Here is a 13,799-nt window from a genome sequence, read left to right on the forward strand (position 1 = left end):
CTGCCGAGCTGTTTGCTCAGTACGTAAATTGCAGGGGGTCCAGCAGGGGGCCTGTGATGTCTTTCAGGTGCTTCAACACCAGCTGTTCAAAGGATTTCATGACCACAGAAGTCAGGGCTACAGGCCTGTAGTCATTTAATCCTAGGATGGTGGGTTTCTTGGGCACCGGGATGATGGTGGATCGTTTGAAGCAAAAAACGCCATTCTTCATAGTGACTATATCCCCTTTCTCATGCATGTGTAATGAATGTTCAGCTTCAGATATAAGCCTCATTTGCACCAAAATAAGACCACCCTACAGTCTATATCACTTTCATATCCGTTTTATCTTGTCTGGCTCATTGAAATTTTGGAAAAACATCCATATAATATGAAGACGTAAAATTTACTACTGCGCTCTTAATATGCTTCAAAAAGTTTTTAGTTTTTTTTTCATTCTTGCAAAAGTTCAATTTTACAGTAACCGTGCTATGCTCAATTTGGAGTTGTGTGTGCACTTCTCTGCAGTTAGGAGCCCTATTCCAGAGAAAGCCCGCCTTGAGGTGCCTGATCGTGGCACTGTATTGGTGATGGGATACAATGTGCATAGCAGCCAAACTGACAATAAATAACTTAGAGGGCTGGGGAATGATAAGTTTGTAGCTTTAGGATGCAGTCAGTATTGCCAGTCCTGCTTGTACTTCCTAAAGACCCATTCATGCTAATGAACACAGGTCACACATCATGAATGAGCTGCTACTGCTGCTAACAGTCGTCCCAGCCGCACCCAGGCATGTTAAATTTAAAAAAGGAGGGAACCCATGCTCAGTATGCCAATGTTTATTTTGACCAGGATGAGGTGATGTCTCCCTTTGAGTTTCACAACTGTTTGATGATTTGCTATATATGGTATATATATAGTGTTGTGTTCGTCTTCTGTGTTTCTGCAGGTAAGTGTCCACAGGGAAGTTGGTCGTCACAATGACAAATCAAGAAGGAGAGGGATGGGGAGGCATTAGTATCCTTTAGAACACCCCTAACAGTACTGTACCAAACAGTATGGATGGGGAGATCCATCCATGCTTCTCCAGAGTATTAACTAGGAAGGTTATTTTGGGGGCATTTACAGATGTTTTTCAGATGTGTGTTCTTACACTTAGTGCTACTGTTTGTTGTTTTCAGCACTGCTGCAGTGGTTCTTTAACTCATAATGCACCCAGACCTTTCACCTCACCTGCACACAGATGAATGCAAGGAACTCATAAGCCTCCTGAAACAGTGTCACAAAGAGGTAAGCCACTTTCTACCTTCTCTTGTCACCACACGTTTCTTACGGCCAAACTAAACTCTGTAATCTCCTTCCATGCCTCCATCAGCACAACGTCATGAAGTTCTTTGGCACATGTAATGACGTGGACCGTGCCATGCGTCATTGTCTAAAGAAGGAGGTCTCTGTGTTTTGTTTTGCTAATTATGAACCACCATATAAAATGTACTAGAGTATGTTCTTTATTTTGTTCATAATTTTCTCATGTGCGTCTGTTTCCTTCCAATCCATAGAGGCTAGAAAAACGGGAGCGCAGCAAGAAGCATGCAGAAGAAATGAAAAAGAGGATAAAGGATGGACCCAAGGATCAGTTTTAAAGGAAGCTGACATTGCTACTGGCTTTGCTAGCTTAATATGTCCACATATTGGGACATAAAACTGAACATGAGACTGCGTACAAGACTCCAATAACTGATTTTCTGTTAACACAGAGGAACAGTTGTGATTTTATTTCCTTGGAAATTTGTAGTGTGGTTTATAACATGGTTTACAGCTGATCGCATCGTCATCTGATGCGAAACCATGATATTATGACATTGGTTTAATTGGTGCAGAGCTTCTACCTCCTTATTTACAGAGTAAATATTGTGATCTGCTCCGAATAAATGATGCAGTGTTACCAAAGCATCGTGGTCATTGGGGAAAAAATATATATTTTACTCTCTTCTTAAATTTATTTCAGAATTCCTTCAATAATTTTTTACTTCAGTGGGAGTGTGGTAGTTTCAGTTGTCATACTTGTTGGCCGCAAGAACAAGTGCCAGCTTGTTTGAAAGGTTGTTGAATCAGGAATCGTATTGATTCCGAATTTTTGGGGGGTTTTAAATAAAATGTGCAATTGTCCATTCAGAACTCAAATTTGGTGAAAAAACATTGTTGTGCTGTGATGTCTCTCCAATAAAAATATAAGATGAACACTTTAATGATTGGTATAAAAATGACAAAATTTAGATAAAACATTGCCTTTAAAACAGAACTTGCTTGATTCTTCTAACTTTATTTTATTGATGCAATGGCAATTAACATTAGCATTTTGTAGGCATTACATTCTAAAAAAGACATAGAAAACATTTAAAACTATATTACAATTTCTTTTTGCAATGCTGATTGCATTTTATAGTGCGTGTAAATCATAGCTAAATCTATCTGAAACATTAGGTTTTTGAAAAAATGGTTGTGCGGGCACTGAACATTTTCACTTCCTTCCTGTGAGGCACAATTGGGAGGCATCCTTTAATGAAGACAGGAACTGATGCTAGAAAAATAGAATAAATGAGAACTTATCTCAATCTGAAAAAGACCCCTGTGAGATCAGAAGATATAAATTATGGCAGGTCAGGATATTTAAAATAGTTTGTTTTGGGGGCAGTATGGATTAATGTTGGATCTGATATTGATAAAATATGTGTGAATAATATATTGTGTGAATGATTCAAGTGCTGTATATATGTCATCTTACAGATAAAAAGGACAACACAAATGTTAAAAATGTATAATTAAGATGAGGAATAGTAGAAATAAAAACAAAAAGCAAGTATTAAAGTTAGTACATCCAGTCTAGTAGTCAGGGATCAGACCAAATTACAATGGACTAAACGTTTACTCCTCCCACTCAGAGTGGGATTCCCACATAGCTTGTTTGTGCTTTCCCAGGAGATACCCACATGTCATTCCTTCAGACCTACCTGCAGGGTTAAGCATCTGGCTCTCATTAGGATTTGTCAAAACGATTGTCCAATCATGCTTGTTCTGGCCTCTAACCTCTCAGAAAGTCTCTTGGAAAACCCATTCAGAAAAAAACTGACTTTGATAGGATAGCTTCAGATCCCTGGATTATTCCAGCCCTTCCAAGGCTAAGGCTATGGTCTGCAGTAAGAAAGAGAGTTGTTCAGTCTGTTGGAAGTGAGCTAAAGTAGAGGAGTTTAAACATGTAGCAGTTTTGTAAATGAATGATTGTAAAATAGAGAGGGAGAATGATATTCTTTTGGGCAGCGTCTGCAGTAAATCTCGTGTCCAAACCTTTTGTCACTTGACTTTTGGCCAAGTTAAAAGTACTCGCGGGCTACAAAGCCATTTATATTTTCTCATCTAAAGTACATACAATTATTTGGATTATTTTAACCTACTGAGCAATAAACTAAGCACAATATTTTAAAGAAATAAGTAGTTTTCTGATGTTTTTAGAAAGGAGATCTCTAAATCATTTTAGATCCAAAGTATAAAAAGGGTTGTTTAAGTTAGCATTATCTAAAGAAAAGAAATAACATTTCACCCAATGTTTGGGGTCAACTTGTTTCATACTTTCTTAGGCTGTTAAAAATGTTCAGCTACAACAATGGGATATGAGTCAGTCTTTCTCTGAAAATACTTAAAGTATAATGAAGTTTAATGAATGATCTAAGTCCGCTTTTTGAGTTAAAATAACTTGAGGTTTGTGGTCCTATATATTATGAAGTTAAAATTGAAGCATAAAATGGGTAACAAAAGACAAACATTTTGTGTACTATCTAAAATTTCCAATTTTGAGATTCTAATAATGAACGAAAATCACAGCCTAAATATGCAACTAATTATGCTGAAAGAAACTCCTTTGTATCACCAAATGACCAATGAACCGCATACTGGACACCATGTGCACAGGTTTGACGATGTGAAGAGGGGTGGACCCAAAAGCAAAAACAATCATAATGGTCATGATACATGGACATTGGCTGATACGATGAGACTTAAAAGCCAGTTTAGGTTTTTTAGGCATCTGGTTTCATAATATCAACCAAAGTGATGCTTCTGATTGGTCCCACAGGGAGACAGGGCCTTGGGGGCACTGCTATCCTGGAAAGATTGTACCTCCAGGTTGACTTGTGTGGAACTAAAATACTAAAAGGGGCCACAAAATGTCTCACAGGTGTGTATGAGGCAATGCAACACACTATACTATAAATTAGGAAAGCTGAAGGAAACCTCAAGCAAGCAGGAGTTTCCAAAGATGGGTTGAATTTTCACTAATCCACTCTCTACAGCAGAAGATGGCAGTAATGCACCAATAAAAATGCTTAACACCATGCAACAAAAACTGCTGGCATGGCCCAGTGTGGGTTGTAAAAAAGTACTGATTCTACAGTTTAACCACTCCCTTAACCCCATTACCACATACTATAAAGAGGTCTTCAAGGTGTGCTTTCAGATGAACTAGGAAAACAAACATGAATGAAACAAACACACACGCATGATTAAAACAATAAAAAAAAACACAGACACTTGTTCTGAATCCGGTCATTTATGATCAATAATGTGGCTAAAGTAACAACTGATACACCTGAATTATCAAGCAATTTAAGCACATGACAATAATTTAGATCTTGAGTCCTAAATATGTAACTAAATGGACACATTTAGATACATTTATAACACAAAATAAATAAAAGACATAAATAGGAAAAAACCCCGTTTTAGAGAATCAGTGTGGTTGCAAGTCACCAGAACGTAGTGATTTACATTCACAGACACTATACAGTAGTCACAGCATGAGAGTCCAGCTTGCTTAATCTCAGGGCTGTTTTCTGATATTTACAGTCGTAGTAAATGCATGAATACCTAATGACAATAAAATGACCAAATCTGATTAAAAGCTCTTTCAATCACTTTGGAGTTACTTGTTAAAGCAAAATCTGGAAAAATGTCTGTCCTGCAATGTCTCTCACTTGGGATAAACACACACAATTAGCATCCCAGTAAAACACAAAAAATGATAAATATTTGGCATGCCTCTAATCATTTACGATAAAATAATTAGATGACACAAAGGGTTTTTTAAAATCAGTTTTTACTCTGAATTTATCCATTATATCTGGGACATAAGACTGATGAAAAGTGTCGTAGTGCTACTGAAAGCAAAGGGAAGTCACATGACACTTCACCACCTTATTTATTATCTAAAATAAATACAAAAATAATTACAATGCTACAAAAACATACCCTGAAGTACAATACGATATATTACATGCAAATAGCTCTTCACTTCAAAATCATTGACATCTCTTAAGAAACGCCTTACACAGACCTACATACGCATACACTTTGGTAAGAAAAAAAAAATAGATCCCTTAATATAATACCCTATGTAAAATATTATATTCAATGAAATCCTCAAATCTTTACATGCAGATCAGGACCAGGCTGGCTCAAGTGACACGAACGTTTTATTTTGACATTTTTACAGACATTTTAAGACAAAGGTTTTTTTTTTTATTCACCATAAAGTTAACAAGTATTGAGTGTCAGGCAATTAAAAATCTTAACCACTATACTCACATCTTCCAAATAACCCACACGTCACACACTTAGCACATTCTCTTAACTGAAAACTGCAACACTACACAAATAATTCATTGAGGCAATGTATTGTAAGCACAGCTATAAGAGAGTTGGACAAATTGTGTCAGACTTTAGTGTACTTTATGGCTACTTTTTCAGATTTAGAAGATTTTGGTAAAATTTGGTTAATGTTAATTCAAACAATAATAAAGAAAATACCCTAATACCCCTTTCATGTTTATATAAACTGAAACTGTACCATTGGCTGTCTTTTTCTGGGTAAAAAGAAGAGAAACGTTGATTGAAGATTTCTTTGCACAGTTAAACCCAAAATAATTCATACCACTAACGCAATTACATTTGAGTTATTTGTTTTTGACTAAGTTTTTTTCTTACTAGCTATAATCCGTTGAGGGAGGTAAGGGTTAGGGTGATGGGAAGGAGGCCTTCCAAAGTTGAAGACTTGGAGCTCATCACAAAAATCGTCAAAATACCAGAAGAAACATGCAAAAAGCTGATCTGCAGTTACAACAAGGATTTAATTGCTGCAATGCCTATTAAGACTTTTTAATTGCTGATTGAAAATGGTCAAAATAAATTTAAGATATGACAGGTTTTTGTTAAAATGTGATTTAAAAAAAACCTTTGTGTGAATCTGCATGTTTCCATTTTGCTTGTTACTTTGCTGCTGGTACACCTCATTTTCTGAAACAAACTGGTTACTGGTTGAATAAAAATAATTTTAACTGTAAATCTCTCAGAAGTATGAATAATTACAGACTTAGCTGTATTTGTTGAAATATTTATATACTTGTGTTCAATTTTACATATTGACACATTTAGGTCATCATTTAATAATATTTTCATTAAATTGTGGCACTTTTTGACCTGTAGTCTTGAACAATCACTCGGACTGATTTACCGGCAACAGTAGGGAGTTTTCAGATTTCAGTTCATAAATGGGGAGTGAAGGTGAAAGTGCATGCCAAGAACCAAAGAACAGATCGTTCAACCAAACTTCAGCTTACCCTTCAACTCAAGTGAGTATAAGAAAAACCAAAAAGATGCATCTCATTCACAGAAAAAACCAAAACCAAAAAACGTTTCTAAATCTGAAATAAATATATGAATATATTAATAAGATATATAATTCCTTTATCATGTCCAGTGAGATATCCTGATGATAGTCCCCTGGTTTTAAGTGATGTACAGCTGGCCCCAACTGCTTTGGCTACATAAGGAACATGGACATTATTATACAGTGGGTCCAAATAAAAAGCTCTGATTCAAAAAATGACAATCTGGAGATTTATTTTGTTTTTAGAGACACAAGTAGACAAAAGTCCAGAAACTCTTCTATGGTGGATGGAACAAAAAACCCTCGGTAAAGATGGAAATCACAGCATTCTCGTCTTGGACGTCCCTGCCCAGACAGCCTCAGACCCGGGTAGATCGGATTCCCCCTTTCAGACTCTGTATGGTTACTTTTCAGTGGTCTTACTGTGCATGTAACTGAAGAGTGCCTCCAGTCCTTTGGTGGAACACCACAGCTGCTTTAGCATCTGACACTCTTTCTCATTCACTTCTTCTAGCACTGGGATGAGGATGCTCCTCACCAAGCATTTAGACTCCTCTAAAACCTTTTGGCAAAAAAAGAAATATAGTGGATTGTTAATTAGGTTTATGCATCAAAAACAGGTTAGTCCTACATTTTTTATAGATTAGGACCTACCACTGCATTACATGATGCCATTTCCTTCACACGCAGCATCACCTCTTGGTTAAATGTGGTTGGCCAGAAGACCTGTGACACCAGACCTCGACTACATGCTTCCTGTGCTGTGAGTTTCCTTCCACAGAACAGCATCTCATTGGCCTGCAGTTAGAGGATTTTTTTTTCAGTGCATCATATAATACCTACATTAAACTTTGAAAAAACGAGCTATTTTTGGGTGGTTTATTTAGATAAGAGGGATGAGACCCACCAAAGCTACACCCAGAATCTGGGGGAAGGTGTAGGAGGAGCATCCAGAGGGGGTGAGGTGCAGGGCTGCACATGGCGTTTGGAACCACGCCCTCTCACTAGCCCAAACAACATCACACAGAGGCAGAATGGATGCACCCAAACCCAAAGCAGGCCCGTTTATTGCCACCACAATAGGCTTCTTGAAGTGGATAAATGCCAACACAAAGTCCCTAGAGGGGTATCAGAGAGATGAGTGCAGATACAGTCCAGAACTAGTGCATATCATGCAAGATTCAGGGTCTAACTTACCGTACAGCTTCTGCGATTCGGCTGCTCTCTTTTCTGCGGTCAGTGGACAAACGGCCAATGAGGTAGGAGGGCTCCAGGCCACTGCAGAAAACTGTCCCGACAGAGCTGAGGAGTAACAGCTTACTGTCATCAGCAGCTGCATTCCCCAAAGCTCGAGAGACTTCCTTCATGATCTGTAGAGACAAACGGGAAGATGGGATTTTTTTGCCTGGCATAAGTATAAATTGTTAAAGTAGGGGTCAACATAAAGCGCCAGAAATGTTTTTAGCTGTGTAAGCAACCAAAAAATTGAGCCATGTTTCATAAGCTGTTACCAGACAGATCCCATCATCATTCTGTTGACTAAAATGAGGAAAACAAATACAGTAGAATAACACAAGGGCATGTTTGGTGTGAACACGAAGTGAATTAATTCTTGTCAAGTGAATAGTCAATAGAAATCAGCTGTTTTGAGAACTTTATTTAAAAGAAAATAGCACTCTTTTTTGCAGAAGCAGAACTTATATGTTTGACCCTTTTCTAGAAAAGAAAAAGACTATATTTGACAAAAGATCCCCCAGGACAACATGATAGATTACCTGTTGACATTCCACATCACTGCTGTAGAATGAAAAATATTTCTAGTCATTTTACATTACTTCCACGCTATTAGTCATCACATCAAATCAGCTCTCTGTAGCAACATGCATTGATGCATTGCTTCGACTTAAATCATTGGACAATTTGAAAGCCTGTACAGTACCTACTAAAAGCATTCATACAAACTAAACTTTACATAATTCTGAGGTGGAAAAAGAAATTATACATGGAGGTTACATTTTTCTTTACTAAAAAACATTTGATCTCTGCCCTATTTACTCTAACACTTTAAATAAAATCCAGTGCAACAAATCGCACTGAGAAACACCTTATAAAATAAATGGTGTTTATCTGACACTGAATTAATATATAAACAACTGGCCTTTGTTGGAGAATTAGTGAACAAATAGCATCATGAAGACCAAAGAACACATGCAGCAAGTCAGGGATAAAGTTGTTAGGTTAAGCAGGTGTAGGTTATGGCTTTCTCTTGATCTTGAACGCAAATCCCAATAAAATCAATTAAAGTTTGTGGATGTAACATGACAAAAAGTGAAAAGTTTGTGGGGTATGAATACCTTTGCAGAGCACCGAACAGGCCTACATTTTATGATCTGAATGCAGGTTCAGCTGAGATCTTCAAGCATCCATTTCATTTACAGTCTCACCAAATTTTACTTGATCTCAACAGTTGAGTGAATTTTAGTCTATTTGTCTTTAAAAGGTCTCAGACTGGGGGAGACTTTGCTTTTAGCTCTAAATATTCTCTGAGCCATGGTGGAGAGTGAGTGAAATATTCACACGCCAACTTGCTCAGCATCTCATTCCTTTGACAGCCTCGCCGCTAGCAGCTGCTGACTTGACCAGATCCACAGCACAACTCATTCATTCTGTACTGTCGTATAAGCAAATAACATCTTAACATTACACAAAATATTCAGATTGTTTGAAAAAAAACAAAAAAAACAAAATCAGATTGTTCAGACCTCCAGTTTGCAGTTCAAAAACATTAAAAGTAGAGCAACTTATCATTTGAAATAAGAACAGAAGTATTTATATGAACTGGCATGTTTGGCCTTTGTCTCATGCAATGAAGACCAGAGTGGACCGACATCAGTTCTCTGAAAACCGCAGCCCCCACCCACATCACTATCTACAGTAAATCAGCACACTCTGATACTGCATGTAATCAGATTATCAAACTTGATCTATATTAACCATCCAACCTCAAAGTGAACAAAATTCTCCATGTCTCATCAAACATATAATCTGTCCTGTGCAATTGATTGTGACATCAGACTGAGTTTATATTTTTCCCTCGCAGGGATATAGGCTTGTACACAGACAATGTAAAGACCTGCATCTCTTAATGGACACAATGAGAGTCTGATAAATTTAGATGATGGTTCTTAACCTCTTAAGCCCGAGGGTCCCCTTACAAGGGGACTTGGCCTCTTTAGCTCGTAGCTGACTAACTCTGAGACTGACACACACTTGTCATATGTCCAGATCTTCATCTGAGACTCCTCTACAAAAGTATCTACACAACTCAAACTCCATGCAAAGAAGCACACAGATCAAAATGGAACTTATGACCAAGAACTGTTTTGCAGTGTAGCATGATTCAAAGTGAACCATGTTTCACATTCTCTATTCACCCTTTTCCAATTATAGTTTGTTTGTATACATAGTTTGGAATTAGTGTAAAAAATAAAGGGTGCTGAAAAAATAAAAATTGTGGGTTTTTTTTTAACTGTAGTTTTATGACCAAATATATATTAGCAATTCACATTTTCAATTTCAAGATAAAATTCAAAATTTCAATAACTGTGCCAAACTGTGGCAAAGTGTGCCAAAATTGCACAGTAGGGGTCCACTTGGATTTGCTTCAGTCTAAACAGGTATAACTTTTTAATTGCTTGTTTGTTGACACCAGACTGGCTACAGATGTCACTCAGATGTTGTAGTTACAAATGATTGTGTTTATTTCCTTCTTTACAGCAAGAGTAAAAGGTTTTGTATGTAAACATCTTTTTTTTGTTTTAGGCAGAAATATTTTTTGGGCATTTAAACCTGATTTACTCAGGTCCAGAATAATTACCTCTCACATTTTCACATCCACATCATCCTCCAGGACTTTTCTGTTAGTTGATACCAAGATTAGCAGTTTAGGCATTGTACAAGTTGAGAAATGCCTTGTAAAGAAAAAAACAGCTGCCTTCTGTGTTTCATTTCAAACGAGGGCATTTTAGCAAGACAAATTGAAACCCTGCTCACAAACACAAAACAAAGACGAACAGATGCTAGATCAGCTCTGTGTGAAAGACGAAAAGGGCTTTGAAAGTGACGTTCAAGTGCAACCAGGAGACATCTTGAGGGGGTTTGGAAACAAACAAATATGGCACCAACACAGAAACTACGAACAACAGCTTCCTGGAATTGAAAAGTCAGGAATGTTTCCTAAGCAATCATCTATTTCATTACATTCAGTAAATTAAAGTCTCCTTTTTCAGCGCTTTACTTTTCTGTTTTTTTAGGAAGGCAGGACAACAACAACAAAAAAAAAGAAAACTATTCTACACTCACAAGAGCAAGTAGCAGTGATAACCAGGAAATCTCTATTAGGTATCCTGGGGAGCACTTAAGACTGCAATGGGGGATGCATCAAGCAGCTAAATTGCCAGCAACCATTGCCAAAGCAACTGAAGAGCTTTTCAAAGTGAAAAGATGAAATATCAAAGATTGAAAATACTTCCACTGGCTGAAGCACTTCATAAAAGACTCCAACAGAGCATTTACTCATAATGGTTCTACAACAGCTCTGAGATTTCTTCTGCCTGTATGGCCATGGATAAGGCAGGCTTTATTGAATAGACACAGGCAATGTGGCATATAAAATATCTTGTAAAAGCGGTGCATGTAGTGTAGAAAATACTTGTGAATATCTGATCTAACACTTAGAGGCCATTTTAAAAGGATTTCTCAAAAATTTTATATAACTGTCCCAAAACCAGCAAGATATACTGTAAAATTCACTCAGATACACAAAATTTCCCCTTACCTAATCTGTGAAATGTACAACCTGCTTGGTTATAGTAGTAGGGTTCTAATAAAGAGTAGACATCAAACAACACATATAACAAGTCACCAAACATCCGAGTCCATTTCACACCAACATAATCTCATTGTCCCTACAGTCCATGTCGTAAAATGGCAAAAAAAACCTAGGAAAAGACAAACCAATCTCAAATATCTAAGATATTGTCACAGATAACCTATTACATTTAAAACTCATTACTAAGTTGTTGCCATGACTCATTTGAGTCACGTTTGCATCAGTTAACTTGTGGTCACAGCACATTGCCATACAATAAAATAATCCTTCAATAATGTCACCAAACAGTGTCCACAAAAGGCCACAGAGCATTATACCAAATCAAATATCCTTAAGCTTTTTTGGCTCAGATAAGGGTATAATAAGTCGCACTAGTCTAATCTTGCATGAATTACTATCTTAAGGTACGGTATATTTTTGATCAACTTAAACTGACCTTGCTGAGCCTCCTAAGCTGCATTAAATATTTGAATAACTGGACTCACGTGCTGACTTAAGGCAAATTGATTGTAGGAGAAAGGTTTTTAAAAGTATTGGCCCATCTGTACAGCTAAGGAGGTTAAGATGTCTCAGTTGGACCAGAGCCATTTGTAAGTTCTGTCCTATCAAGCATTTAAATTCTTTGAAGCATTTATTTAGTTGGACCAATACTTGGAAAACCATTTAAAGTGCAGAGTTTAGGAGGTGTACAAGGAATTAAAAGAGATGTATAGATGCATGTCATCAGCATAAAAGTGGATATGCACGCCATGTCTGCAGATGATATCTCCCATAAGAGAACAGGACTGGTCCAAGGGCGGATCCCCGAGGTACTTCAAAGATCATTTTGATTAAGGATGACTGAAACTTACCAAAAAGCACACTAGCATCTTGTCTTGGAAAAAGAAATTGTAAAACCACCTTGAAATTGCACTGGAACAGTTATTAGCCTAAAAGAAACTTCAAGAAAACAGGATTTTTATAGCAGTATAGAAAACAAGAATGCTACATCATATTATCCTGGTGACAGAAAAAAGTACAAATGAAGGCTTCAGAAATGTCTTTTTCTCTGAAGGAGTGCTAGAAAAAATGTGCTGGAATATTTTTCGAGGTTTTGTTAGGTGCTGCCAGTCAGCAAATATCCATAGACCATCTTGTCTCTGCATCTTCAAAGACTGAGAGGTAGAAAAGGACATATCAGAGTTGTTTGATAAGCCCACATCTTAAGGGCCTACTGTCACACATGAAAGTACACCCACACACAGCCTTGTTTGGGCCACTTGAGTGCCTGTGAGGTACAGGCTGCCTTGCCCACAATGCTGCATCAAAGCCAAAACAGTCCTGTGTGGAGGCTTATTGTAAAATGTGAGTAGCAGAGAATCCTGTTTGCTTAGAGTCATCAGCCAGAGGTGGATGACTGTGCTTTTTTAACTTTTTTATTTCCCCAAGATCAAAACCATATGCCAGTTGCTTGCATCCAGTTAGAGAAAACAAGTTACTTAATCAATCTACGGGAAATGTAGCAGGACCAGCTTGTTGCTGACTGATTGTGGAAATAAGCATCCAATCTTATATTGGTGGAATCCTACAGGCAGTCAGTTTACAGAGCATGAAACAGCTAAGAAGAAAGTCATTACCTGACATCCAGCACGCCACAAGTTTTCACTTTAACATTCACTGACAATTCTGTTTGTAGAAATGTATGCTTTTTCACAGAGAGATTTTGTCCTCGGCAGTTTTAAACACACTTTTGAAATCCTATAAGTTATTTTTTTTTGGCTAATGCCAGATCATGTCAGCTGGCAACCTCTGTGAGCAGGTTGTACTGTTTAATTTGTCACTCCATGATGATTTTGTGAAGGTAATTTAACTGATATGACATCAGCAGGTCATCGAGGAGACTATGAAAGTACCAGTGAACGCATCCTAAAGGCCTGTAGAGAGAACACAGCTGGTACACCAGACCTAATCAGAAGTGCTTCTAAAAATAGGGAGACCCTGCTACCAGTGTTAGCGGTGTATTCAGTATTTGCCAAAAATTTTTTTGGTCCATTGAAAGATGCTCCCACACTAATGAAACATGTGATATATGAAAGTTTACTGACAGAAGAAACTATATCTGTACAATCTGAGTGGTCCTCCTGGAAAATGCTTCAACATTGTGCAGCACTGGAAATGCTTCAGAAAGATCAATGGAAACACTGGAAATCTTTAGGACTTCACTGCTCCCA

The 13,799-nt window shown here is 37.5% G+C and overlaps 2 protein-coding genes across 6 annotated transcripts in view; one reads left to right on the top strand and one right to left on the bottom strand.

Annotated features, from left to right (window-relative positions):
* Positions 1–1,930, top strand: part of cmc2 (C-x(9)-C motif containing 2) — a 29,729-nt gene extending 27,799 nt beyond the window's left edge. For 3 of the 5 annotated variants that reach the window (XM_047363109.1, XM_047363110.1, XM_047363108.1), the window contains 3 exons: positions 1,162–1,270; positions 1,356–1,427; positions 1,540–1,930. In XM_047363109.1, coding sequence (XP_047219065.1) covers positions 1,190–1,270; positions 1,356–1,427; positions 1,540–1,623 — 237 coding nt within the window. In that variant the 5' untranslated portion in view covers positions 1,162–1,189 and the 3' untranslated portion in view covers positions 1,624–1,930. Of the gene's footprint in view, positions 1–929; positions 998–1,161; positions 1,271–1,355; positions 1,428–1,539 lie in introns of all 5 variants that reach the window. The other 2 variants (XM_047363106.1, XM_047363107.1) reach the window with 1 other exon arrangement.
* A 2,637-nt stretch (positions 1,931–4,567) lies between these two features.
* The window catches only part of LOC124866971 (chromodomain Y-like protein 2), a 53,019-nt gene continuing 43,787 nt past the window's right edge, over positions 4,568–13,799 (bottom strand). Inside the window, exons 4-7 of the mRNA XM_047363099.1 lie at positions 7,896–8,068; positions 7,606–7,816; positions 7,353–7,496; positions 4,568–7,260 (exon numbers count right to left, since the gene is read on the bottom strand). Of these exons, the coding sequence (XP_047219055.1) occupies positions 7,102–7,260; positions 7,353–7,496; positions 7,606–7,816; positions 7,896–8,068 (687 nt within the window). The 3' untranslated portion in view covers positions 4,568–7,101. The remainder of the gene's footprint in view (positions 7,261–7,352; positions 7,497–7,605; positions 7,817–7,895; positions 8,069–13,799) is intronic.

This window comes from Girardinichthys multiradiatus, chromosome 4 (genome assembly GCF_021462225.1).
Source record: "Girardinichthys multiradiatus isolate DD_20200921_A chromosome 4, DD_fGirMul_XY1, whole genome shotgun sequence".
NCBI lineage: Eukaryota > Metazoa > Chordata > Actinopteri > Cyprinodontiformes > Goodeidae > Girardinichthys > Girardinichthys multiradiatus.